Consider the following 27,900-nt stretch of genomic DNA (forward strand, 5'->3'; position numbering starts at 1 on the left):
TTAAAATTACCCACATTATTCATGTACTTTTCAGAATTACAAATCACTTCACATGCCATAGGGATAGGGAGCTATGCAAAGCACTCTTCCTATACATACCAACAAAGCCCAGTGCAAATCTTCTCAAACGTATTTATTGGAGAATTAAAGCTGTTTGCTTATAACAAATTGGAAGTCTGTGGTGCAGAAATATTATGCATAACCTTGTAAATCAGATTAACTGGTGTTCCTTCTTTCATACAATGAATTCCATAGGGAGCATCTGTTCAAGGCAGTGCCTGACGACCTGGCACCAGATCAGAAAGCTTACTGCTTTCTGCACTAATTTTGGAATCTGGTCCAAGTGGGAGCATCATTACTTAAACTCAAATCTATTTTACACTGAGATTAACATGCTGTGATACCTGCTCATTGTGGTCCATTAGTCCTCATACCATTTGGGCAGTCAGCTGTGGTGTGTTCAGCGGCTCAGACTGCTCAGTTCGAAATGCTAATATATTTCATAACATCAACATTCAACACTGTTGTGGCCTTTTTAAAGCAAACACGCCATTACAGTTGATGAGGCAATTAGAAAAGCAAAGAGGTCTGAAAATCAGATAAGTTTGTTACAAGAACAGACCTGTTTTTTAACTAGTATTTTAAATTTGACAAGAGAAATATTCATTTATTATGAAAAAAATGTAAAAGGTATTGAAGAAATATCTGTTTAAGACTGAGGATTAATAACTGGGGGGCGCAAACTGCAAAGGAAGGCAATGGGGTCTTCAAGTCCTCAAATAAGAATGGAAAATGAGCTTTAGATATAACTGACTCAAGGGAAGGATACAGGGTGAAATTCTGTTATGTGCCTCAAATATGGAAATGCTGTCATTCTTTGCCTTTATGGTGAAGGTTTATTTAAGCTGCATAACATAATCTAGAATTGGTTTTGTAATGATGGAGTCACTTGAAAGGATAAATGTTTAACTGAGGCCTAGGATCCGGGCACATAGATGTAAAGGACTACGAAGGCAACAGGCACCTAAATCATACTGAAATAAGAGGATCATTTTTGACCTAGCTACTTAAAATGAAAATAACTAGTCTGGAAGAGTCATCAGTTTACAATAATGAAGGATTAGATAATATCTACCAATGGTCCAACTAGTCAATACTGGTTGTTCAATTACTTAATAGTGGTTGAAGAGTAAAAAATGTATTTCCTTACTGTTGGGAGGGGTACTCCAAGGAAATTGCATAACCAAAAAGAATCAATGTCTTTGTTCTAATTTTTGTCAATTACAGGTTGAGTGGTATCTTTATTTCAGCAATGCATCAAATCAAACATTTGTATTTCCTGCATCAATGATGAAAAATTCATCTTTGCACTAAATGCTTGCACAAGTTTTACATAGCATTGAAATCCTAGTAGATGAGAATAGCTTCAGCTGAAAGCTTTATCTGTTGACACGAACTTGTCAGGAAAATCGGATCTGATATACTCCCTGTGAAACTCAATCACAAATAATCAATACACTTATCAAATGAGGACTTCTCATATGATATCCTGTCTTCACACTTCAAGACAGATGTGAAGATTGACCTAATACTCTTTTTATTTTTATATCTAAATAACTTTTCATTGTGTACTCAATGAACAGTGCACTGGTTAAAAAATAACACTGCCGTTCATTGGAGTTGGGCAGAGACAATAAAATCTGTTTATGTTTTAAATTTTTATAGCAATTGGGATTACATTTGGCTAAAAGAGAGAAAAAAGTCCTTAGAAAACCCAATATACCTCGAACAAATAGTTAGCAAAGGATTCCAATTCACTTAAAATTATTCAAAGTCTACTTGCCACTGATAATTCTTAAATTACTTCTAGTTTGAATATTTGTTTTTTCTTCAGCTTAAACAAGTGATCAAATAAACAAGTGATTAATAACAGTTTTGTCTGTAACTTCAGTAGTGAAAGGGATACCAGACACTCCATAATAAACCCACTAAATCTTCAGAGCTGGTACTGGGCCATCTAAAAGAAGATGAAGTAGTCTATCACTTATTGTTTACAAAATATCCTTAGGAAGTTGTGGTTTGTTTTTTTTTTTTCCCTAACGCACAATCAGCCAGTGGAACCAAGCAAACTCACAGAAACATGGGAGGAGAGGTTTCCCCGAATAAGGAAAGATTTTCTAAATAACCCAGTTCTTTCACTGGAAACTAACAGTCTAAAATTTCCTAAACCTAGTATTGGATCTGTTCTCTGGCTCAGTTTCCTACTCTTAACTGGGAGACTAAATAATTTCCTTGATGAAGCTCTCAATAGAGCTGGAAATTTATTTTTAAGGGTGAGACACAATCTTTTTCTGGTCCAAAAATACATTGCAAATCAAGAAGTTTTCCCCTGTGAGGAGAGGGAAGGAGGATTTTCCTGGAATTAGATTAACAAATGAGAAAGGCAGAAGTATTCCCATTTTAGTTAGTGGTTCAGTGGTCAAGGTACTCAACTGGTGAGCAGCAGATCTGGGCTTCAGTCCCCTCTTTTCTTCTCAAGGAGACATAGACCCAAAATCACTTATCATTTAGGAGAATGCCCTGACTACAGAGTGAGAAACTCTGGGTTGTGGTATACCTAAACTCATTTGCTGATGGTCTTCCATTTTGTTAGGAGCATGGCCCTGTCTGAGTCTGGAGGAATAACCACAAGCTAAAGACTTATTTCCCTCTTGTGTTGAAAAACAGTTTTATAGAAGGACTTGGGGATACTGGCAGATGAAAAGCTGGACATGAACCAACATTGTGCACTTGCAGCCCAGAAAGCCAACCGTACCCTGGGCTGCATAAAAAGAAGCATGGCCAGCAGGTCGAGGGAGGTGTTTCTCCTTCTCTACTCCACTCTCATGAGACCCCACCTGCAGTACTGCGTCCAGCTCTGGAGTCCTCAGCACAGGAGAGACATGGAGCTGCTGGAGAGGGTCCAGAGGAGGGCCACAAAAATGATCCGAGGGCTGGAACACCTCTCCTATGAAGAAAGGCTGAAAGAGTTGGGGTTGTTCAGCCTGGAGAAGAGAAGGCTCTGGGGAAACCTTATTGCGGCCTTTCAATATATAAAAAGGACTTATAAGAAAGATGGAGAGAGACTTTTACCAAGGCCTCTAGTGACTGGACAAGGGGCAATGGTTTTAAACTAAAAGAGGATAGATTCAGACTAGATATAAGGAAGAAATTTTTTATGATGAGGGTGGTAAGACACCGGCACAGGTTGCCTGGAGAAGTTGTGGATGCCCCATCACTGGAAGTGTTCAAGGTCAGGTTGGAAAGGGCTTTGAGCAACCTGATCTAGTGCAAGACGTCCCTGCCCATGTCAGGGGCATTGGACTGGATGATCTTTGAATGTCCCTTGCAACAAAAGCCATTCTATGATTCTATGAGTTAGCATGTTTTGGGTGGGATCCTTTGTCTATCTGAAAATAAGGGAACTAACCAAACCAAATTATATGCTGTAGTCACTTCATCTAGAAAAAAAGATGTGTAAGATAGGTAGAAGTATCATCTCCTGCAGCTGCTTGTTCTACTCCATTTGCTATAGATGGAACACAAACAGTGCCCAGCAGGATGACTAAGATCACAACTAACAGGGTTAAGATCCCAAATAGAAAGTGCTATAGGGGACAATCCATCTATCCTTCCTTTATAAGTAATCAGTTGCCTGACATTTTGCAAGTCCTTTTATTTCATGTGACTTTATTTCCATTTTCATTCTTTGCTTTTCATGTCTAATTATAATTACCTATTTTAGAAAAAGGCTCTCTTACCCTTTCTTTGTGTCATGCTTAACATGGTGAGGGCAAGATCTTAGCTGGGGTCTCCAAGCAATATTTAGTACTAGTTGCCTTCATAATAATAGTAATTAAAGATAGACAGTTGAAGGATATATATACTTAACAAAACATTGCTTTATCAACAAAGTAATTAGTAAAAAATCTCCCCCCTGTCCTCTTTCTCTCTCTCTCTTTCTTTCTCTCTTCTCTGTTAAATATCTGTGCCACCTTTGTACTTTTCAGAAGTTTCCTTAGGTTATCGCCTCATATGAACACTGCCTGTTACAGTCCACCATGGTCAGGCTATTCTGAAAATTGATTGCTGCTGTGAAATGGCTTGATTTTTATGATCTCCATTAATATCTGAAATCAATACAATGTGCTGAGTGTATACATGATGAAAAGGACTTTGACTTCCCCAGCCAGCCCTGAGCCTTGCGCCTGACAGGGAGCGTAGATGAAATCTAACCTGGGGCTGAAATCCTGAAGAATGCTGTAATTTCTTTGTACGCAGTATTTAAAAAAAATTCCAGACACTAAGGCTGCTTTTGTTTTGTTTTGTTCTTTTATTATTTTTTATTTTATTTCTTTTCTCCATCCTCCTGGGATCTACCCTGGGGGTTTTTATAAAAGGCATTTTATAATGAAGCTCTTCTTTGTTGATGAACACTGACACCAAATTCAGTATCAGGTGTTTAAACAGGTCTATGAGGTTTGCAAGAGCCTTTTGAGTTTGTGGTTTTGAAAAGGCAAAAATGAAAATGAAGCTCTCAGGAAGCTTTAAATATGAACAAAGGAAAAAAAGCCTTTGATATCTCAGTCTATTCCCTGCGTCTTCTTTCTGTGTGCTCCTTAGTTATAGTTCAAATTAAAATAAGTCCAGGCAGGTTTAGATTTCAGATTCACTCGTAAAAACACACAGGGAAAGTCTCCTGCCACAGTCTTTTAGACCTAATTATGACCTTTGGGTATACCACTAAAAGGGTAGTAACATTAGGGAACTTTCTAGCCTTTTTAAAAATATATGTTTGTTCTGGAATTAAGATAAAAATTAGCATCAGAGATTGATGGGAGTAAGTTTCTAATATTCTGATTTTTTAAAATTCCACCTCTGAAAGAAAAGTAAAATTTTTGAATTCCTTAACAAATGGCAATTCTCGAAAGAAAAAGACTACAACCATTAAAATATTTGCTTCAGCATTACATGAATGTTTTGTTTTATGGTAGATCATTTTGAATGTTTTTATTAATTTGGTTAATTTGTACTTTATTATAACATATCTGATTTGAGCTATATAAAAATGTAATACATACTTTACAACACAAAAGAAATTTACCTGCAATATGCTTTGTATATTATAGTGCAAAATAAAATCTATATTCTATTATTTTAGTCCAAAGGAAATGAACCAAAATAAGACAGGCTGGCATTTCTGACGCAATAAGATAAACTTTTCCCATTAAAAATCATGTCAAAATTAATATAAGGTAGAAAGTATAGTCATTGTTTTTTAAAAAACTGTTTAATTTAGGCATTTTAGAGGCAGTTTACAAAAGATTTAAGTAGTATTCTTTATTTTTCCCATTTTCTTGCTTCAAGTACTGTTACCAGTGATGACATTATTATTATTATTCCAGATCTAGGAGTACTTATAAATACTCCTGCAGTGACCTTATCAAGCTAGACACCACACAAATGTTAAATGAAAACTGAGTCCTTAATTCACATCTTTTAAGATCCTTGCCATGTACTTTATGATTTATTTATCGTAGGGAATATTACTTTTAAGTTTGCAAATTATCTTTTTCTTTTTCTTGCTAGTAGTTACTACAATTGCTTTCCGAATGATTTGTATATTTAAAATATTTGCATTTCTACCTTATTGTTCTAGGAAACAGGTAGTATTTCACAACCTGAATTTTCATTCGTATACATCAACTCCCATGACAACTTCTGTCATGCTATGAGTGAACATCCTGCTTTCTCATATTCTGTAGTTTACAAGAGACTACATGCATAAAGTTGAAAGTTTTGTTGATACAATCGGTCCAGAAAAAGTTCTGGGGAGATTTCTGGATCACAAAATTCAGCATTGCTGATCAACTATAAGGAGAAGCAAAACAAAAATATAATTTTAATAAAAAAAGGGCAAGTACCACAAGGAAAGATTAAGAGAACCCATCCCAGATTACGTTTTGACATCGTACGTAGGCTACTGACAGTCGAAGGTACAGTTCAGATACTCCTCAGTCAGAGGGAACTGCGATTGCATTTCCAACATCCTTTCTAAGGGTCCTAATGAGAGAACATTACCAGCAGTCTGGGGAATAAAGGTCCAATAATTAGCTTATTTTCCCAGAGGAAAAACATTCAGAAAAATGAACTTTCTTGCAAACAGTTTAGGATGACAGAAATCACATTTTTTTCCCGAAGTCTAACCTAACAATTAAAAAACAATAAAACTAAATACAGAGAGACATGTTTGTCTCATGTTTGCATGTTTACTTAATCATATTTCATTGCAGAATTACACCTTATTTTCTTTCTCCTTTCTCTGTTGCCTTTGTTATCATCTTTCTACCCAGTCCAGAATTTTTAGTTTAAGTACGACAAGGTGAGCCTGTTTGTTTTCCCAAATTTCTAGGCAAGTCAACAATATCTTTAGAAACCTTTTCAATGTTTCTGTATCCTGGCTAGCATCCTCAACATTGTCCAGTTCAAAGTAATTTGCAAGTTTCATTAAGATTGTTTACTCTCTCTTCAGACCATTAAGGAAGAAGCTAAATATGATAGATGACAGTGTTTGGCACATCACATGAGGCCATCATCTTTGCACTTGAACATCTCACAGTCAAAAAGAGTTTCAGGTCCTCTGATCTTTTTGCCATCTGCTCTATGGCCAAAAGGCCTCTTCTCCATGTCCTTCCAGGAGAGCCCAGCGCTCTAGAATAACTGCATATATTTTTAAATGCCCCTCTAGGCAAAACCTATCTGCAGTGTTGCTGTCTGTAAGCATTTTGCTGATGGTTTTCCTTCCAACACCTAAGCAAACAATGGCACTATGTAAAGCAACAGCAGTGCCCAAAGCACATTTCCTTTACTGTCAATGGCATCCTTGAAATCATGCCGATTAAAGGGCACTTGACAGGGAGATCCAGCTAAATGAGCACAGTCTGATCTTCCTGAATGCTCTGAACACTCATTAATCTGCCATGCCAAGTGCCAATGCTGATCCTGCAAATGGTGAAACTTGCAATGTAATGTCAACTACACTGTAGGATCAGTTCCCCTTTGCTCCATCCCTGCCCACAACATTGACATTCAGGTTACGGCAAACCTTCTTGAAGAAAATATATTTGCTCGTTAAAAATATGGCATGGCTCCTAAACATGCTGAAAGTAAATATTATTCCAGAAGGGAATGAAGAGACATCAAGTCTAACACTCCTGTTCTCTTACTAATATAATGGCATGATGCATAGTAATGGAGTGGAGGAGGAATGTCTTAATAGTCATTTCATGGCCCATGTGAGACAGCCTGGCAATTTCAGTCCATGCCCAGTTAGATTAATTTGCCCACTTGTTTCATTGCCTGAAGGCAGAACAATTTGGGGGGTTTTCAGTACTGTTTTCTTTTCAGTAGATGTGTGATATAGAAATGTTTTGTTACTCTGATATTGGATCAGTCAATTAGATAATATAGAGGGAAATATTTAATAAAACTATAAATAAGATGTCAGGAATTTGAGTTCAAAATTTCCCCCAAGCGACTATTTATTCTACAATTTCCATAATTTTTCTAGTTTATTTTCCAGTTTATTATGTCATGGATTACATAAACAACCCTCCTCCCCCCAAAAAAAAAAAGATGGAAAAAGATAAAAATGGAGGCTAGGGACTGATATTGTTATAGGCAGAGGACCAGAAACTTAAATAAAGTCCTAAATTACTAAAAGATCAAACTATATTCAGCTGCAGCTGTTGTCTTCCAGAAACATTTTGGGCTAGATGCAGTAAGGAATGTATCCATCTCAGAAGCATATATTGCAAAGTCTGTAGTTTTAGGTTCCTGATCCTTGTCATGGGATACCTAGCTCTGTGTTTGGTACCCAAGCGCTCTGTCTAATATCTGAATAGAGCAAGATGCTTCAACATGTGGTTCAGAAAATCTTTGTGTTAAGAATGCACAAGAGAACAAGGCAGATACAGATCACAACATCTTTAAGTACTACTGTTCCTTGGTTTCCAGTCTGAACATTATCCTGAAAATAGACTTTTATTTTCTCTTAAGACATGGGTAGAGGAGGAGGCTAGCTTCTTTATATCATAGCCTACTAACCACAATATGCTCCCAGGACATACTGAAAATTTTGGTCTCATTCCCGCCTTAGCTTGAGTCTGTTCAAACTCATATTCTCCAGTTTCCAAAAAAGTGTCATACTCATCAGTGTATAACTTATTTTTCTTGGAAAGAGGGTGGAAAAGACATAATACAAAAGAGGTGAGACTACAATCTATCCATCCTGTTAAAATGATCTTTCTGGTCAAAAAATAATTCAGGATGTGTGACTCATTTGACGTAGAGACAACTTATACACACTTGGAGACTTGAATGTGACGAAGACTTCATAGACAGTGACAATTTCAAATCTAAGCAGCAGTTGCTTAAGGATTTTAGGATTGCGTTTTGTTCAAGTACCTAAATTCTGCCTGTCATACTCTACCTCATGCTAGAAGAAGTAAAGAAGTATTCAGAAATTATAGACATTTCTAGAGATTAGATAATGATAAATTCACAAAATATCTGGTTCATCTACCTTGCTGAATTGTTTGAAACAGTGTTGAAGACTTTAATGGTCTCTTGGAGAAATTTGGTATATGTATAAGGTTCCAACAAACTGAAATGAAGTAACACTACCTGTCTTAAAAAAGAAAGTGAGGAAAGAGCTTAGCCAACCCAATTTCACTTCTGCAACAAATAAACAATTGTTCACAAGAAATGGGCAATTTCCTTCTGGTGTCATAAAGAAAGGACTGTGTATTTTTCAAAAGTAGATCATATGAAGCCAACCTAGTATCCAGTTCAGAGCATTTGTGAAGAATGACTGATTGTATCTTAAAATCATTAAATTTTTTATTATCACACACAAACATTCTTATAAGAAGATATGAATCTAGACTTCCCTGTGTTAGGTGCACAACTGACTTTAAAACTTTTTTCAAACTGTATTTCTCACTTGTTAGCTTTCCAACGGGAGACATAAGCTCAATGGCCTTCTTAGATATCTGCCTTGAATCAATTTTTAATTGATATTTCCAACACTGATATGAATTATGATAAATAGAATATGGTTAATAAATCTGTAAACAGTACCATGCTGGATGAAGCTGCTCCTAGAACAGAATAATCTGCCACTTAAATACTGGATGAGGAATTATCAACTGAGAAGCAGTTTTGCAGAAAACAAGACCTAGAAAATTAAAATGGATCACAAGCTAAACTTGAGTCAACAGTGTCATTCCATTGTTAAAAAAGGTAAATATACTGAAAGTATACAAAGAGGTAATACATTTTAGAGATATGAAATAGTCTTTCAATTCTACCCTGCTCAGGCAAGGTACAAGATGGAAAAGTACCGTATCTTCACAAAAACTGCACATCATCCTGGATGGACAACATGAACTAATTGGAGATCAACCACAAGAAAACCAGAAATATGAAAAGAAGTGCAGAAAACAAGATCATCAGATTAAAACTGGACTTGTTTAGTCTTAAAAAAAAAAAAGGAAAATTAAGTGGAGACATGGTGGTTGTCTTCAAAGCTGTTAAGGACTTCTAAAAACATCAATTTGAGAAGCTATTCTCATATTTGATAGGACAAGACATAATGGGCTTAAACTGAAAGAAAATAGGTTAAGAACTAGGGAAGTAAAACTTATGAAAAGACTAGTTTGGCTTGAGACAGATTGTCCAAGGTATCCATGAAATCTCAACCATTGTAAAGAGCTTCTAAAACAAAAATTATTCTGTAATTATTTAATAACTAGCTGTTCTTTTGCCTGAGGGCAGCTTAGTCTGAAATTCAGGAGAACATATTCTTGCCTTCAACCCTGGTCTATTATTATCTTTTCCTTCTTCGGTTTCTGCATCCAAAAGCTGAGGATGGTAGTGTCCCACGTGGTAATACCCTCTGAAGTTACAGTTCAAAAACCACCTGTACTCCTAACATATTCAAATGCATTTTTTAAGTATTCTTCTAAGATGCAATCTTTGTTATCTGCCAAGTGGAAACAATTAGCCAACCTGTTCTTAAAATGATACTATCTCCAAGAAAGTAGTTAGTCACACAGTATAGGCCTTCTCATCCCACATGTTATACTTTAAGAATGATTAATATGCCCCAAGAAACTTCATATTATCCCCTTCAAAATCTTTTGACAAGCACCCCTGGGAAATGCAGTCATAGATCTGCCTTCCCATTACTACTCTAAATATTCATGGATCCCTAATAGACCTCACTGCTCTCAGAGTTCAGATCGGCAGAGTCACGAAACCCACTCTTGTCCCAAATGAAGATGCTGAATATGAATGTGCACAATCAGTTAAAATGAATTTTAGGTGATCTCTTTGGAGTAGCCTTGCCATCATCTACAGTTACTGTGGGAAATATTATGTATTATTATTAAAACAGATGTTAGACATATAGAGTGATTATTGCTATAATAAACACAATGTGGTTATTGTTATAACTAAGCAAATGTGAGTTTTTGTGAGTCAAAACTATCAGGTTTCATTCAGTCTGTTCAACATAAATGTGGCCCTCTTTACTGCAGTTATCTGAGTTTCAACATATAATACATTTATTCTTGCAACACCACAGTCAGGAAAACATTTTTAAGTCCATTTCACATATGAGGAGATAGGGCAGAAAGAGAGACACTTACCAGAAAACAAAAGATTAATTGAAGGCCTTCAGAGTCTATCTAATCCCTGAATTATGCTTCTTTTTGCTGGATGACTTCTGGTAGTGTTCATCTACTGCAGCAGCAGAATAGGACATCAGGTGTATTTCAGAAAAGACCAGTTGCAAACCATAACAGATTTGAGAATTAATATTACATGAAAGTATGTTCCAGGTTGTGAATATACAGAAGTGTAATGTTGTTCACTTGTAGAAGGAGCCAACTCTTTTGAGAAATATAATAATTAATAGCCTAAGCCAGAACTGGGACTGGGTCCAAATACCAGTGAAGAAACCTCAGGCAAGCTGCATTCCTTAGGAATTCACTACACCCACAATGAAGGATAGAGGATCATAGACTGAAGTGTTCCCACTGCAAAGCCCCCTCCTTTCTGACACAGCATTTGTCTCCTGAAAGGAACAGCTTCCAGTCCAATACCGTCAGTCTCATGTATCCTCATTGCTGTCTGAAAACCAAATAAAAAATGAAAAGTATAACCCCAAATGAAAGTGAAAGAAAAGATAGAGTATCCCTGGAGTCCACTAGGAACTGAGCTTTCATTAATGATTTAATTTTGAAATGAAATTATGAAATGATAGAGAAAATATCTAAGGGTAATGTCTTAGAGTTAGGTAGGTAGAAAGAGCTATTTCACAAACAGAAGGCACAGAAAAATTTTAATCTCTCCAGTCTGAAAACAAGGAGAGCAGGCAGAGATGGCAGCATGCTTCTGCAAAAGCTGTGAAGCTTAAAATCCTTTAGCAGACATTAGCATCACAGAGGACTTCAAACATCGCTCAGTGGACAAGGCCACAGAGCTGCAGACATGCCAGTTAGCAGGATGGATCAAAGGAAATGTACAGAAAAGTCTGTTTCCAGACTGTTCCCTGTTCTCACATAACAGCAATGTTTAAATGAGTCTTTCTTTTAAAGTTATGAAGTGATAATTTAAAAATAAACAGAATTGAGGTACATTAAACCATGAAACTAGGTCACCTTTTTCTTAAGAGGAATGAATTTATTATTTCAAAATAGCCAAGAGAAGATGAGAAAGAGAAGAGAAACTTTGCTATCAAAGTGATACTTCTGAGCTCTCTCAGATGAGAAGATAATGAACAGATATATTTAATCTAATTAAGTACAGTTATGTTTTGTGTATATTGTATATTACTTCACTAAAACAATTTAAACATTATTTATTTAAACAAAGACCTAATGAATGGAGCTGGTCTAAAAACCTTTGAATGAACACTTCTGGTCAGAAAATACCTAGTAGCTGAAACTTAAAAAACTCACAGAGAGGAGCTTAATTAATTTCTTAATTAAACATGTTGAATTTATTTATAAATGTCAAAATATATCATTAATTATTTTTGAAATAATAATGAACTACTTTCCTGATTCAGAATACATACTTTGGTTTTATTTTACATTGTAGAAGGTGATATGAGGCTTATATAAAATGATAAAATAGTCAGTATCTAAATTAAATATTATAAGATCATTTCAACAAATTATTTCAATCAGATTGAATTGAATTTTAAGAGGATTAAAGTGGGGTTTTTTGGTTGGCTAATATTTTTGAGATTATGAAAACCTTTCTTGTCCTCAAATGTACAAAACCAAAAATCTCAAAACTGTTCACAGAAAAGGAAATTAAAGTATGATGTCATGGTTACTAAAGCTTCTTTATATTGACACATCTTGTACTATCTTAATCTATCAAGCTACCAGTGATATAGGCAATCCTTTTGGGTCTGAATTTAATGAACACTTAGCAACTGATAAGTGCTGTTTGAAGAGCTTTCCATTTGAATAGAAAAGATGAACATCCAAGGCAATAGGTATATGAGGTCTTCATGATGATATAGATAGCTAAGGACAGAGTCCTAACTGCAGTCATCGGTGTTTTATGTCCCTTATAAGGCCTTAGCTGTTAGATCATGCACTCTGAATCACTTTGAGTTTGTCTGTGCTTAAGGATGGAGTAGGTAGTTTTCTTAAATTAATCACTGTGGGAATGTTTTCCCTGTGCTGCTCCTTTGCTGTTTTCTAGTTCTCTGATACCTCTCCAAGCCCAGCCAACATTGCCTGGCTGCTTTGCTTGAGTAGTCGTTACTTTGGAGAAAACTTCCCTTGACATGATCGCTTGGTTCTGCGTGAGGAGCAACAGATAAACCTTCTTGACAACTCCTGCCAAAGAGCATAACCTCCCAGGAAAACAACTCTTCTGTGAAAACTAATTGCATATAACAGGCCATATTTTCATCAAGAGGTCTTCCATCTTGGCTGCATACTGTGCTGTGCCACAGCTCTGCAGTGGCCTTGTGAAGAAGCTTCATAACAGCTGTTTCAATGTGAGGCTCCAAATGAGGCACAGCGCTGGAGATACAACATGGTGTCATGCTGAGGACAGCCTAGTGGGACTTATTCTGGGTTGGTGTCCTTTCATGAGAGCAGCATTTGGCTACTTGTATTCTGAATATTAGAGATTAGTTTACACAAAAGAGTGGTATCCTTAGAAATATGTGTGTACATATATATTTATATATTTCCAGGAAATTTAGACTTTCAGATTGAATATCTTATGAGGAAAGAGCTCAAAGGCCTTGAAGTTGCTATCTAGCACTCAAGATAATTGAACTGGAACAGCTCAGTCTCCGAGTGTTTATTAAGGTAAAGATCTGTTTGGACATGTTTAAGTGGAATATATTTTGAGGAACTATTCTCATTTAAGGTGTTTTTTAAAGGCCTGCTTTCAAAATGCCCTTTTTATTTTATTCTTTGTTGGTCTATACATATATACTTAATATAGAAACTGAAATCCCATTTAAAAATCATTTAAATAAAATATTTTGATCAAATGAAAACAGGTTATAATTTTTTTCTTTGTTAGCACATACAGAGAACTCCAGAATTTCAGGCACGTGTGATTTGATTTAATCTGGTTTGTACCCTTTAGAATGAAATAACGCTCTATTATCCTGTTCTATTTGCAGACATAACTGTACCAGGAAGGCTGTGATTTTCATAGCGTTATATCAGTGGCATGTGGTTGCTGTAGCTGCTCAAGAGATTTGGTATTATGTCCCTATTCTTAGCAGCAATGAAACTTTAAAAGGCTCACACAGTCACGACAGTTAAACGTGGACAGTATCTAGTAGGTATCAGTAGTAGTAGGTACTACTGGTGTTTTGCCATGATTAATTTGAATTGTAACATTTAAAGATACTTCTAACATTTCCATTTGGGAAACTATTCTACACCCCCATATTCTTGACTTTCAGGAAGATCATCCTGGTAATCAACCAACACATTGCCTTTCATAAATATCTTCCATTACTCCTACATGCATTTTCAAAATTATACCTACTTAGATTTTTTTAGATACTTCTGGCAAAGTTCTTCCTATTGATGCCAATGAAAGATAGTAAAAAATGAAGCTCTGTATTCCCTGTATTGCTCGCAAAACATCTACTGACAATTTTAACCTGATATGGCTTCTTCTCTGTAGCTCAGATACAGCATAGAATATTATTCTGTGTTTTGCTCTTCCTTGTCTATAAAAATGATGGTAGCACTTCTGCTTAAATAAATATGCTTTGTGATAGGTAGGATTATTACCAGCTAGATGAATGACATAATGCATTTCTTCAATTTCGCTTAACCCTTCTCTTCTTTTACTTTGTGAATTTTCACAGCATCCGCCCAAAGCAATTTTACATCCTAAATCTCTCCTAAAGGTTGATTCTCATCTGTGTTCACTGAAACTCTCTTATAAACCAAACACTTACCTGATAACAATTTGCACGTGCAGCTAATGATAAAAAAGCTCATGTATTCAAAAAGAAATGTGTGACACCCCAAAAATCCCTGGGCAGGAGAAAATGTAGTTCATTATTCCGTTTGGCTGTAGGGACTTTTTATCTCATATTGATGACCTATAGTGTGATAGATCAGTTGTCAGTGTATTTAATTTATTATTTTAAGATTAAAAACCTTGTTGTTTTGCTGTGTAATGCAGATAAGAATTTAATGGTTTATGTTTAGATAGTTTAATTGGCTCAATTGCTGAGCAGGAGGAGCAGCAAGAGCAGCTTGCAGTTTGCCTGACCCTTTTCTATCAGATTGAAGTATTATTATGTACTGTACTATATTAAGCTTCATCTGGAAAAAAGCACAATCTGTTCTTTTTAAGCTTCTTAATAGTTTCTAGTACTGATTCATTGGAAGTGGAACTAACAGATTGTTATAGTTAGACTGTAGGTGGGGATGCATATGCTTGAGTTTTGAACAAAATTCCAACTCTGAAGCAGGGATAAGTCTTTTGCATGATGATGTAATTGATTTTTTTTAAACATGCAGAGACATATGGGAGTAGCTTTTGAACTGGGCTTAGGGCCAGACGTTCAGGTAGGCAACGTGCAGGATTCAGGCTGGCATTTTAAAAGAACCCAGCTGCCAGTTGTCATGAGTATAGGACATATTTACAAAAGCCATCAACAGCTAGCAGCTCTGATTATGCCACCGACAGACAAACTTTCAAGAGGAGATGAACATCCAGTAAAAAATTGTGATACCTCCTCCTGCAGAACCACTCACAATACAGAGGTGCTGGTTTCCAAACACTGAAATGGAGATGGAATTTGGTGGGGGAGGAGGAGCTGAACTGACCATACTTCCAGCTTGTGTTGTTTGCTGAGTCTTTTCTGCTGAACTGGAACTAGCCAAGCAGAAGTAAAACAATCCCTCCCTTCTGTTTAACTTTTCCTTAGGATCTTTCTTTAAATTCAAAAGTGGAAACAAAATAGCTACATGGATAGATTGCGAGGATGTAAGCAGCTTCCATCACAGGGAACTCACAGAAGACGTTGCTTTGGTTCCAGCATAGGGCTTCTGAATTAATTTTCACTTGGAAGTGAAACTACAAACTCCTCAGAGTCAGGCTGCATAAGTCCTCAACTTGTCCATCCATGTATGCAAGCCCGAAAGTCCCTGTATCCTTCTCCTTGTGTCACAGACCTGGCTAAAGAGTGGGAACTGCCCAGGCAGTGGACACTTGCTCTAGCTGTGGCAGTTTTAACAGGACTACTGTGGAAATGCCACAGTTCAAGAACCAAATGTCCATGAGGAGCCCAGTTCCATACAGAAAGCATGGAGATGCTCTTCCACTGTGAACCTCACATCTCATCCTCAAGGAGACGATGTAATGTAACTTACCCAGTTTCCCACCCCCATTCCCTCAGTGTTACATGTATACCTTCATGCATGTACAGGTTTTCCATAAAAAGAAAGATAGCTCAGAGGAAATTCATCCTAATATGTGGTGAAAAGGAGTTTAGCAGAAAAGAATTTATTTTTCCATCAAGGAGTGTTCATTATCCCCACAGTATAGCTCAAATTAAATATACATACCTCATCAAACCTCTTGCACAACAGGGGAGTTCACTATGAATAATTAATTAAGTAGAGTTTAATCAGCAATGATCATGACAAGAGCTCCACTGATGTATTTGTATGAGCGTATTGAAGCAAAGCTGCTTTCTGTTTTCATCAAATGTCCCTTGAGCTCATGCCATACAGCTATAGTTTTCCCAGTTGGAGAACTCAGTCACTCTCAGATTTGGACTGCCAGAATGTTTTTCTTCCAAATGTTAAGAACATAACACTTTGCTAAGTGGCCTTGGTAGTTTAACATGTTGTTAACATCTCATGTTTACATCTCATGTTTACATCTCATGTTGTTAACATGGTAGTTTAACATCTCATTTTGGATGGCGCATTGCTTTCTGTATAGTTTCAGAAAATCTCCCTGTCTTGATACATGATGAGACCATGGCATTTGTGCCAGAGCAACCTTTATTTGACTGGAAAAGAGTTAATGCACTTCGTGTTCATTGCAAGACCTACTGTTTTTCAGTACTATTATTAAACCTATTCTCAGCTTTATAGCAAGCCTCAGGGTAACAGTTTGTACGTTTATATCACTTTCAAACAAAGTGTGCAGTATCTGGAACATTGAAGAGATCCAGTTTTGTATGTCAATTAGACCTGGCTGTGAATTTTCCATTGACAGTTTTTTGACAGAAAACGAAGTCTTCAGAATTTCAGTCTCTTTGTTATACTACGGAACAGCTTTTCCTCAAACTTCCATCTTCTATCACAAAGTTTGATATGATTTTTTTTCCTTTTTATTTTCTGTTAGGAAAAATGAAACAGAACATTTAACATTGATCCAGACTGACCTAAATGAGAATAATTTTAAACAAAGTAGTGTATTTCCTGTCAAACAACTTAATTTTATTTTAGATGGCCTCAGGGCCTGGTGGCAGTTATATGTGACTGACCCCCATTTTTTGTTCAGACTGACTTCTGAGCCTATAATACATCTTTCATGAGGCACTACATTTTCAACCTCTAGCTGAACTGTTTCAGCATCTCACGGGAATCACTTGATGCTCATGTATCACAGGAAACATAGTTTGCCCTAAGAGCGTGACACATTGGGAAGCACTGGGCACCTGATTTATGACTCCCTGGAAGCATTGCAACAACTGAGTTTAAAAATCCTATGACATTTTGTCCAGGCACAATTTGCATAGTAATGGCTTTTCCATCAGGCCTGATCACAGCAGGGAGGAAAATGAAAGTCGTATTAGCTAAGGAGATCTGCATTCAGGTTGCCGTTCTGGTTGGGTACCATTTTGAAATTTCAAGGTCTCAGTGATTCATTCCTGATGTGAAATTAAGACAATGGTATTTCCTCTCTTCTGCTCTTTGTCTCTTTTGGCTATTCAGATGGTAAGATCTTCAAACTGGAGACTGTTTTCCACATTCATGTACAGTGCTGAGCCTAATACAGCCTCTAAACTCTAGCACCAGAATGACAGGGATGATTCCCTAGGTGGGCAAGCTGAATACTTGGTGGCCTCAATGTCCAAGGTCACAAAACCAAATGACAGCCCAACTCCACTTGTCTGATTCTCACTGCTTCACATGCATTTTCAGTGTCAGTGCTCTCATATACTCATAACTATGCTGGTAAAAGAAAACATTTTCCTTACAGATTCTTCCATTTGCAAACTAACAGAAATAAGTGAAGGATCAGCAGTTCCTTGCAACAGCATTACTTTAACACTCTCAGTCTTATTAATTTACTGAGTGTGTTTTTGTGGAATATTACTGAGGGGTTAAGGCAATATTTTGGAGAAAGATTTCCTGCCTCAAAGGCCTTCTTATTTAAATGAGACATGAAACAGATTTAGACAACCAGATGGAGAAGCACAGGGAACCAGAGAGGCAATCCCGGTCAGGATGATTGTCAGTGGTATCAGTACACCCACTGTTTAAGCACTGTGACTTTCATGTAGGCCTGGCAATGAAGAATTTTCCATGGTGAGACAGAATAAATAACAGTAAATGTATCTATCTGTTAATATTGATTGTCAATTTATCCCACGGGGAAGAATAGATTGAAAGAAAATATGAAGTTTTTCCTGTTGGATTGGTAGACATTTAATTTTTAAAAAATAAACACAGAAGTACAATTAGTCTATCTGTGATCCTGTGATCTCTGTAATGCTAATCCTTAATTTTGCCACCCATTCTCCCGAGTGACCGGAAGTTCTTTCTTCATAGGATAAGTTTTACCTTTCAGTGTAATTTTAAAAATTGTTGCTTTTCAGATTGCATTATGAACAAAATCATGTTGTTATGAGTCTTTGTTTTGTTTTGCTTATATTTACAATATTTATTCTGAACATACATTTTTAGATTTTCTGAAATAAATCCCAGAGCACTTGATCACATTTAGTCGACTTAAGAGAATCAGAAGAGGCTGGGCAATTTATACATACATTGTTGTAAACATTTGGAACCAGATCCTCAAAGGTATTGAGGTACCTAACAGCCTTTGACTTCAACAGAGATGCAGGCTCCTAAACAGAAGTGAGATTTCTGGGAAAATATGTTGACTTTGCCTTGAAAAAATGGATTAATAAATTAAAATGTTAATGTTATTTTGTTAAGATTGGTACCCTGATCTGTATGCAGATATGTTACATATTCTTTAAAATATTTGCTGTTTCCAAAGCAAGGAAAGGTTCTGCAAATTTTAATATATGCATATATGTTTCTGTTTGTATTTAGGAAACTATGGTGAAAGTGGAATGGAAGCTTTCAAAGATATGGCAGCCAAGGAAGGGATCTGCATTGCACATTCCTACAAGATCTATAGCAATGCTGGTGAACAGAGCTTTGACAAGCTGCTGCGAAAGCTTCGGAGCCACCTGCCCAAGGCAAGAGTGGTTGCGTGCTTCTGTGAAGGCATGACTGTGAGAGGGCTCTTAATGGCTATGAGGCGCCTGGGACTCGCTGGAGAATTTTTGCTGCTGGGCAGGTGAGTAATACCATGCAATTATAGCCAGCCTCTTTACTGAGTAGGGTAAAAAAATAAGACAGTCCAGTCGAGCATATGTAAAACACATACTCGTGGTCTCTCCTATACATGTGCATATCTAAAAGATAGAAAGTAATGTCAGCCATGTCATAGTGGTACATACTCTACAAATATATGCATTATTCTCATGACATGGCAGGCAAACACAAGTCTGCTTCGCCAGTCTTAATAGTGTTGCATAAGGGAAGGCTGACACGAAAACATTTGATTTGTATCATCCATTTTGTTCACCACAGTTTAAAATGCATCATGTACATATACAGCCTGAAGCTATGCCTCATTTGAGTAACACCGTGTTAAGAATTGCTGATGTGGCCTCTGGATGGACATGATATAGATCTTCCCAAAACTTAGTTTGTTAACCATCACCTTTTCTTCCTGAGCCAATGTGCTGACACGTGCATACTGTCCTAAAAGCAATATACAGGTAATCCTTTCTCTTATGTGGAGCTCAATGATATCAGTGATCCCCTAACTACCAAGGGGAGAAAGGAAAAGTCACTCAGATGTGTTCACCAAGCAGGATAAGACCCTGTGGTAGTAAACAGAGAAGTAAAAGATATTGACATAAACCCACTGGGAGCTTTATATTTGCCACGTATTCAACAAGTGGGCCCTAAATGACATGAGAAAAATGGTGTCTTGACTAAAAATGGCACATGCCAGGAGTCATCTAATGTGGCCTGCTGCCTTTCTAGTGCATTATTAGAAGGATGACCTGATGCTGTCCCAAGAATGAACTGTACAGGAACACTAATAAAACAGTGTCAGTGAAACCAGTTGTCCTGGTGAGACCCTCAGGGAAACATGTAAAGATTGCAGCTCTTCCCAGCTGTCTTGGAAACTGGGATGCTGAGACTGTCCCACTGGTAGGACACCAGCCTCTGTTCCCAGTCTGCTCTGTTGCACACAGCTGCCCTTCCCCCTTGGGCAAAGGGGAAAGCAAACAGGCGACAACAGGGACTCCTGCCTCTGCCCTTACTCTTTGGCATCAGCCCACATTTTGGCCATTTCAGATGTGAATTTCTCGATTATTTCTCTGTCTTATGGCAACTATGTCCACCCTTCCTTTCAAATACATTTTATCTGCAGGCTCTTCCACAGATTATCTTGGTCCTTTTCTGGACTGAGACCCGAAGGGACCACAGCCCTCAGGGTGAGATTCACCTAAACATATTTAGATGTCTACAATTTAGGTACTTCCATGCGGGCTAGTCATCATGATTCCCTCTATAGTTAACTGAGAAAAATAGGACTTTCTTAGGTCCCTTGTTTGTAACGTGGACATTTCAAGTAGCTCAGAGAAATCACATTCTAGAAAAGGGCTTGTACAAAGACTCTCTTGATGACTAGCTTTGGTGGAAAAGCCTACTTGCCAGTTTTTTAAAGTGGAGCAAATGCCACCTCTACTATCTCTAGCTGAATCTGGTGGCACATGACCTTTGCTGTCTTCTTTTATCCTAAACACAAGAAGTTGCCAATTATTTGCAGCAGCACCCAAATTTAGAAGCATGTAAGCATTGTTTTCAAAAAATATGTTGGATCTTAACTCCTCCAGACTGCAAACCATACTTAATTTTGTATGGGATTTGTTTATGTAGAAAAGTGCTAAATTTAGCCCTCCGAGATGCTTTTATGAATAAGGACTTCAGGAACTGGTGGTTGTGAATAAGAATGGAGCAACACAGCTTAGCTCTTCAAAAAAGTAAGGTCTGGAGAGAACTTACTTTGCTTTTTTTCAGTGAAAAATACCTGTTTCTAGCTGCAGTGGGAGCTGTCGTGCCTAATTATTAGAAAGCTGTTATTCAGTATATGACTTTCATTCAGTAAATTGAAAGTGATAGCTTCTCTCAGAAGTCTAAACTGTAAACTGTTTGAAGTTAAAGCAAATATCCTTAATTCTACCGGACCTATTTATATGCGTCCATGCCTGTGGCAGTACTATATATTTATTTGTGAAAACTGTAGCATGAACTGGAAGTGTTTACAACAAAAGGAAAAGAGAAGTGTAGGAAATTTTTTTCCTATCCTTTCTATTTATTAACAGAGATTCCAAGGTAATGGCTGAGAAGTGGCTTCTCAGACATAGGTTACCTGTCCCCAGCCAGTAGCTGCTGGGGACAGATGAAAAATAATTGCACTACCTTCACCCAAGTAGAGCATTTCTGTGGCCGCATCAGACAGCTGAGGACAGCTGCAGTGATGTATTCTCTCTACATATGGCTCTGCACTTGGGAGACCCCAAGGATCTAGGAGCCTCACATCTCCTTTCAATAAATTGGTTCAGATTTGGTTTTAAAACCAGCTATAAGCCACAAATAAAACAACTAGTTTTGCCTACGTAGGACTTTTTTTTGCTTTGAGTCACCCTTAGTCAGGAGAGCAGACTCTTTTATGTCCCTGCAGTGCAGCAAGACTCATGTGCAGAGTGTGGGATGTTGTGGAGCAGTTATTTATGTTCCACAAAAATGTTCATTCTCACAAAAATATTCATTCTCACAAAAACGTTCTCCTTCTGCTGTGGGATAATCTCAAGACTTCTAAGCAGAGGGGAAAGAAAAAGGTAAAAGAAAAAGCAGGGAACTTGCAGGAAGGCTTCTTCATGTAGATGGGATGCAAGACAATAATATCATTGTCCATTGATGGCCTGAGTTCCTGTAAGGGTTTAAAGCTCCATTTTACAGAACCTTGATGTGTTGTGTACTCTCTTGGTTTCAGCTGTTTGGCTTTGTTGGCTACGAATATTTCACTGTTGGTCCAGAGTTAGGCTGATCAGTTGGTTATGTGGAGAACAGCCTAAGGCACTGACCTGGGATGGGTGTGACACCAGGACAAACCCAGATCTTACAAACAGATTATGTTGAGGACTTTTTTGTGCATCATTTATATACGGGAAAAAGGCATTTAGGAAGATTTTGAAAAGAACAGGTGCTTCAGAGCACTCAAAGGGGAAAGAGCTACATCTGAAATAAAAGAAGGCTCATGCAACTGATTTCTCTTGTGAAGCTACACAGGAAAATGGACTAGGATAAGATTTATACTTTCACTTGTGCTGTGATCCTGGAGTTGCTCTTGGATGCCCATTCAACTGAGAAGGTTAAAAGTACACTCCAAGTGTAGGGAGAGTGCCTGTCACTGAAATGCAATGGGCTTACTCAGAAAACTTGATCTACTAATGGATACTTATTTGTTACCCCACAAATGCATTTTGCTTCCCCCTTGTTCTGTGAAGTGGAGAATTATTTTATTTCCAAATGCACAGAAAGAACTAAAGTCCCAAAGCCACACAGCAGCTCTATGGGAAACCACAAGAAATCAACATTTCCACTTCCTCTTAGCTTTTTTTATTCCATTTCTGATTTCGGTTTACCCCTAATGATTCCAATCTGCAGCCTTGCAAATACTGAGATTTTTGGAGGGCATGGATTTCTTATAGCACCTGTTTTATGCTCAGATAAACATAAAATGGAGTGGCCGAGGAAAGTACGTATCAAATAAATCACCCTGTAGAGCCCCAAGGGGAGGAGAAAAGATATCCTTCAATAAACACTCCACTCTTGACATACTATGCAGTTCCTGAAATTGCATTGCCTACCTGTGACAGAGATGAAAGATGGCAAGTCATTAGTGATTGTAGAGTTCCAGAGCTTTTTGATTCATGGAAAACATTTTAAATGCTCAGCAAATATTTACCTCATGCACCTTGAGGAATTGGACTTAACCTCAAATAAAAAGATGAGTGTGCTGACTTTCAGGTGTGAAAAAATGTTATTTTAACGTAACCGTTATTCAGCTTAAATGAGACATGGACATCAGGCTTCATCTGTTTGTGTTTATTGCTTCTGTCATCCACAGGTCATATGCCAGGAGATATCCTTATAGATAAAATTAATTAGAGAACAAATAATACATTCACATAACATAATAACTTTGGAACATATTTCAGAAGGAAATATGGAGTATTAATTGTATAAATAAAACCAATTTGGTTGTAGTTGATTTTCAGCTGTTCCTCATTTTATGTAATAGTTGGCCCTAATAGCTGAAATCTTGTTTCATGTTGTATGAACACCTTCATCCTCCTCCTCTTGACTACTAGTGTCTGATGTTTGAACAAAACCTCTGTCATAACTCTCACCAGTGATAATTTTATCTGGTGACTTTCATCTACAAGGATTCCAAAACATCTCTCAGAATTACTAAATGTTACAGTGCCGGTTCACATGATTTTTTATAATACAATAGAAACTATTAGCCACAACTGAAATTATGCCTATTGACTATAACCGTCCTAAATAAAATGGGGTCAGAGAACAGTACTGCAGTACTGGATAATTTTTTTTCTTTTTTTGCTCACTGGCATTGTTTTATCCTATAGCATCTAACACTTTTGGGATGGGAGTTGGGCATAGTGTTGGCAACAGCACTGTCAGGGATTGTTACCAAGAGGCAGTTTGGACACAGATACTCTGTTTTGGGGTAGAATAGTGTCAAGATATATGGATGCAGGCCTTGCATGCCTCTTACCTCCAGACGAGATAACTGGCCCTGGTTTGTTTTATTTAATAGTATAAAAGTAGCTATTGTACAAACCTACAGAGCAAGAGACTGAAATTTTGCCAAGGATTTGTGATTCCCAATGCAAGACAGTAGGACTTTTCCCACCTTAAGGAGAGGAGAAGGGAAAGGAGAAGGGAGAGTAGAGACATATAGAGATAAAATGGCTTGGTCAATATCTCCAGCTTCTAAATGGCATTCCAGAGGCAGTATTGATCTCCAAGGCATTACTGGAACTTCCATATGCTTCATGTTCCAGTATGTGTATTGTGTGTCAGACTTACTCGGGTATTAACTACCTTGTTTGAGTAAAGAGAAGTTAATTAAGATTATCTGGACTTCCTTTTGTATAAAAGGAAAAATGAAACACAACCAGTAAAAAAATCAATAGAGGTGGAAATGTTTCCTTAGGTTCTAGTACTGATTCTGATTTTCATCTGTCCAGTTGGAGAAATATGGCCAAAGTTTATCAGTCTCATTTGATCTCCACATAGCCCATAGATACTTATTCAGTCAAGGCCTTACAGAAATTTTATTAAATTGTGTATTGGTTATGATAGCTGCAACAAAGAGATGGGAAATCTAAAACTACAGGGCATCCTACAGAGTTTCTGTGCTTCCTTGAAGTGCAGTCAGGACTTGATGACTATGTCTTTAAATATCCTTGCAAAGATTGAGAATCACATCCTGCATTTTCAGAATTCACTCTGTTCTGTGATATGCAAAAGGCTGTGCCTCAGGAGGAGGGGAACCCTCTCGAGCATGCCATCATTGGCAGAGCATGTCCAACTGAAGGTGGATAAGGTGAGGACACCAATTCTAGAAGTGTGATGATCACAAGCAATTCAAGTGATGCTCTGCAAGAAGGCAGAGGACCCAATGAAGCAGTGCCCATTCTTCTCAGAACATCACATGTATTCTCTGGTTTTCACAAATCATCTCTCCTAATAAAAGAAAGATACCTACTTAGCTCCTGAGGAGACGGATTGGAGGAAATTGTTATTGATTCTGAGGTTCACAGATGTTGCAACAAAAAGAGCTAAGTAGAAGGTGAGTAGCAGAGATGAGGATAAGGAGGGAGAATAACATGTGGAGGACCATTAGTTCCAGGAAGTCCCAAAAGTAATTTGGCTGATAGGAAACTCAGCAATATATGAAGAAAATCTGGTTAGCAACCAAAAAGAGCAACTATTGCTGAAAGAAAATTAAAGCAAGATAGATGATCTGAGGGAAATGAGTTCTTTTCAATTATTTAAAAAGAGATCTTTTGTGAGACTTGTAAAAGTGTCTGTTGGATGAAGAAAGATCTCACTGCAGAGGATGTAATGATTTCCTTCCTGAAAGTATGCTGTATGGTGTGGGTTAACATGCCTTTTTCTGTGTTTATACAAGTCCAACTGTCAGAGAAGTTCCCATAAAATAAATGAGGATATGAAATTTTGCAGACCTGAAGTATGCTCTAAATTAATTTTTGGTTCTTTCTGCTGCTTCAGGGAAAAATTAATCAGCCAGTTCTGTTTAGAATAGTTCTAATTTGATAACCTTTAAAAAAAATGTGGAAGGTAAATGTAATATAAATGTACAGATCTCTTCTCTGGGGACAAAATAAACAGGTGAAAAAAGGCTTTCAGAGTGCAATCATGCAACCCCAGCCTGTATGAAGAGTCTGCTCCTTTTTTCTTCAGTCCACAGTAGATAGGAGCCTGCTACAGCCTCACCTGAATGCTGTTTCCTGAGGTAACTGTCTGCTGCCCACTCATTTATTTATCTCTCAGTTCTCTTGTTCAGGCATCAACATGTAGCCCAAGGAAGCAGCTATTGTATTATACCTAGTAATTAAATGCACCGTAATTAGCATCATTAAGTCAGAATCTTCATTGCCACCCAAAAGACAAAGAACTTAAAAGTAAAACAAAGGTTTGCTTTTCTAGAGCTGTAAAAGAGATTAGGGAAGTGAAAAGCTGTCTTCCCTCCTATATCCAAACAGTGTCCTTAGAGGTAAAGCAGACTAGAGTGTAAAGAATAACTTAGCTTTGAAAAGGAGCTTTGTGGTCTCCATTTACCTGGCAGCCTTGGAGCTCAGAGACCCTCAAGGTGAGCAATAGCAGCCCCCAGCTGTGTCCTGCTGCAGATGGAAGAGGTAGAGTGGCTTACCAAGGCTGTTTGTGTAATAACTGAAAGGAGCATCATTTTCTTTCTATGGTATGTACCACAAAAGATTAACATAAGCAAAGACCCCACAAGCTATGCTTGAGGATTTTATGGAGGTGGGTGAGGCAAACTTCTACACTGAAAGCAAATCAATCAAGCTGATTTTCTTCTTCTTTTCTCTCTTCAAAATCCTTTTTTTTTTGGGGGGGTGGGTATCTACCTAACCTGTTTCTAATAAATATTTCCTCTTGCAGTCCAATTTCACAGTCACTAATATGGATGGAGGTAGTGGGGGATGGGAGTAAGCTCTAAGTATATTTGGAAGAATGTCTTCATTTTGCCCTTGCAGGAATGCTGTATCTTCCCCGGGGTGTGTGTGGGTGTGACATGGTGTCAAGCAAACATCACAGAATTTCCTAGTGTGCATATTGGCAAATGAGCACACCTTTTATTTATGTCCGTAAGAGAAGCATATGTCTCTGAGAGGAAATTCAGGTCCTACACATCTGAAAACATAACATTAGGAAATAAACACAGCTGTATCAGGTCAGGTCAAAGGTCCACCAAATCAATGTGTTGTTTCTGGAAGTGGTCAACAGCAAATGACTAGCAAAAAGTGACACCAGGCCATGATGGAGCAAAATTCTCCTGGAGCATTCTTAACTCTACGACTGGTCTGCAGTTCAGGAACTTCCTAAATCAAAGTTGGTGTCTTTGTAAGGGAAGCTCTTGTGCAGTGCACTGCTATGAGTAAAAAGGAAGAAGGACAGACAGGGGTAGATCATGAATGCAGAGCTTAGTCCTAGGAGATACGAGCTTTAATACTAGTACTGGCACTATATTTATTAGTGATTTTGCATGTGTCATTACATTTATAAGTCTTTGCTTTTTCTCTGTAACTCTCTTTCATGACTACTTTAGACAGTGAGCAACTCAGGCTAGACACTGTATTTTACTATGTACCTGTGTTGCCCTTTGGACTACGAGACCCCAAGCTTTTTTGATTATTCAGGTACTACCATAAAGCAACACTATTTCAGTGAGCTCAATAGACAGTCTTACTCAATAGGAAACCAAATAATTAGTTTACATTGGTAATTAATATATCCTTCTCACAACATGACAAATCATGAGTGTGTCCAATTAAATTATTTCCTGAAGGATTGGATCTTTCTTATCTTATCTAACAACCAAAGGAAGGTATCTTTGTCAGTCAATACACTTGAGTAGAGTTGTGCCTTAGCGCTGTAGAAAATGGCACTGGCTGGGAACTCAGGATGTCATTCAAGTCTTTCACTTCTGCACTGCGGGATCATCTCTACCTAATTCATGCTTGGTCCATTCTTGGATGGATCTGCTTACAATTTTTCAAAGATCAAAATTCACAGCCCCCTCAGGCAACTGTTTCCTATGCTTAACTAGTCCTTATACACTTCCTAATATCTAACCTAGCTTTTTAAACTGTTTTCTTAAGCCTGTTACTTCTTGTCCTATCCATGTGAACAAAGGAAACAGTTAATTCCCTGCCTTTCTAAGACTACTATTTATATATTTGAAGGTTTATGCTTACCCTCAATCTGCTTTAACAACTTTCAGTATGAAAGGAAAACATGTTTTACGCTTTGGAATAACATGAGATTTATATTCTCCCAGTGGAAATGAGACATGGGGAAAAGCACAGAAAAAGAGGTGGCAAAGAATCCTGAAGCATTATATAAAATTTGTTTTCATTGCAAAAGGACAAATCCATGAGATTACCTATACAGTTAAAATATAGACAGTGAAGCAATCTCAAAGACAGCTCCATATTGCCAACAGACCTGTAATTGCAGTTCGGCATGAAATCAAATCAGTAGCATTGCTGGGAAATTGTGTCCATTTGTGGGTGCATCTCTGTTCTCCCACAAGAAATATATGCTTCTGATTTTACTTTCTACTTTAAAGCTCTGCTCTATCCAACAGCTT

General features: G+C 37.5%; 1 protein-coding gene across 3 annotated transcripts in view; it reads left to right on the plus strand.

Moving 5' to 3' along the window:
• The window catches only part of GRM5 (glutamate metabotropic receptor 5), a 283,519-nt gene that overhangs the window by 100,766 nt on the left and 154,853 nt on the right, over positions 1 to 27,900 (plus strand). For all 3 annotated transcript variants that reach the window (XM_072855113.1, XM_072855124.1, XM_072855133.1), the window contains exon 2: positions 18,918 to 19,167. In XM_072855113.1, coding sequence (XP_072711214.1) covers positions 18,918 to 19,167 — 250 coding nt within the window. The remainder of the gene's footprint in view (positions 1 to 18,917; positions 19,168 to 27,900) is intronic.

This window comes from Ciconia boyciana, chromosome 1 (assembly GCF_034638445.1).
Source record: "Ciconia boyciana chromosome 1, ASM3463844v1, whole genome shotgun sequence".
Lineage (NCBI taxonomy): Eukaryota > Metazoa > Chordata > Aves > Ciconiiformes > Ciconiidae > Ciconia > Ciconia boyciana.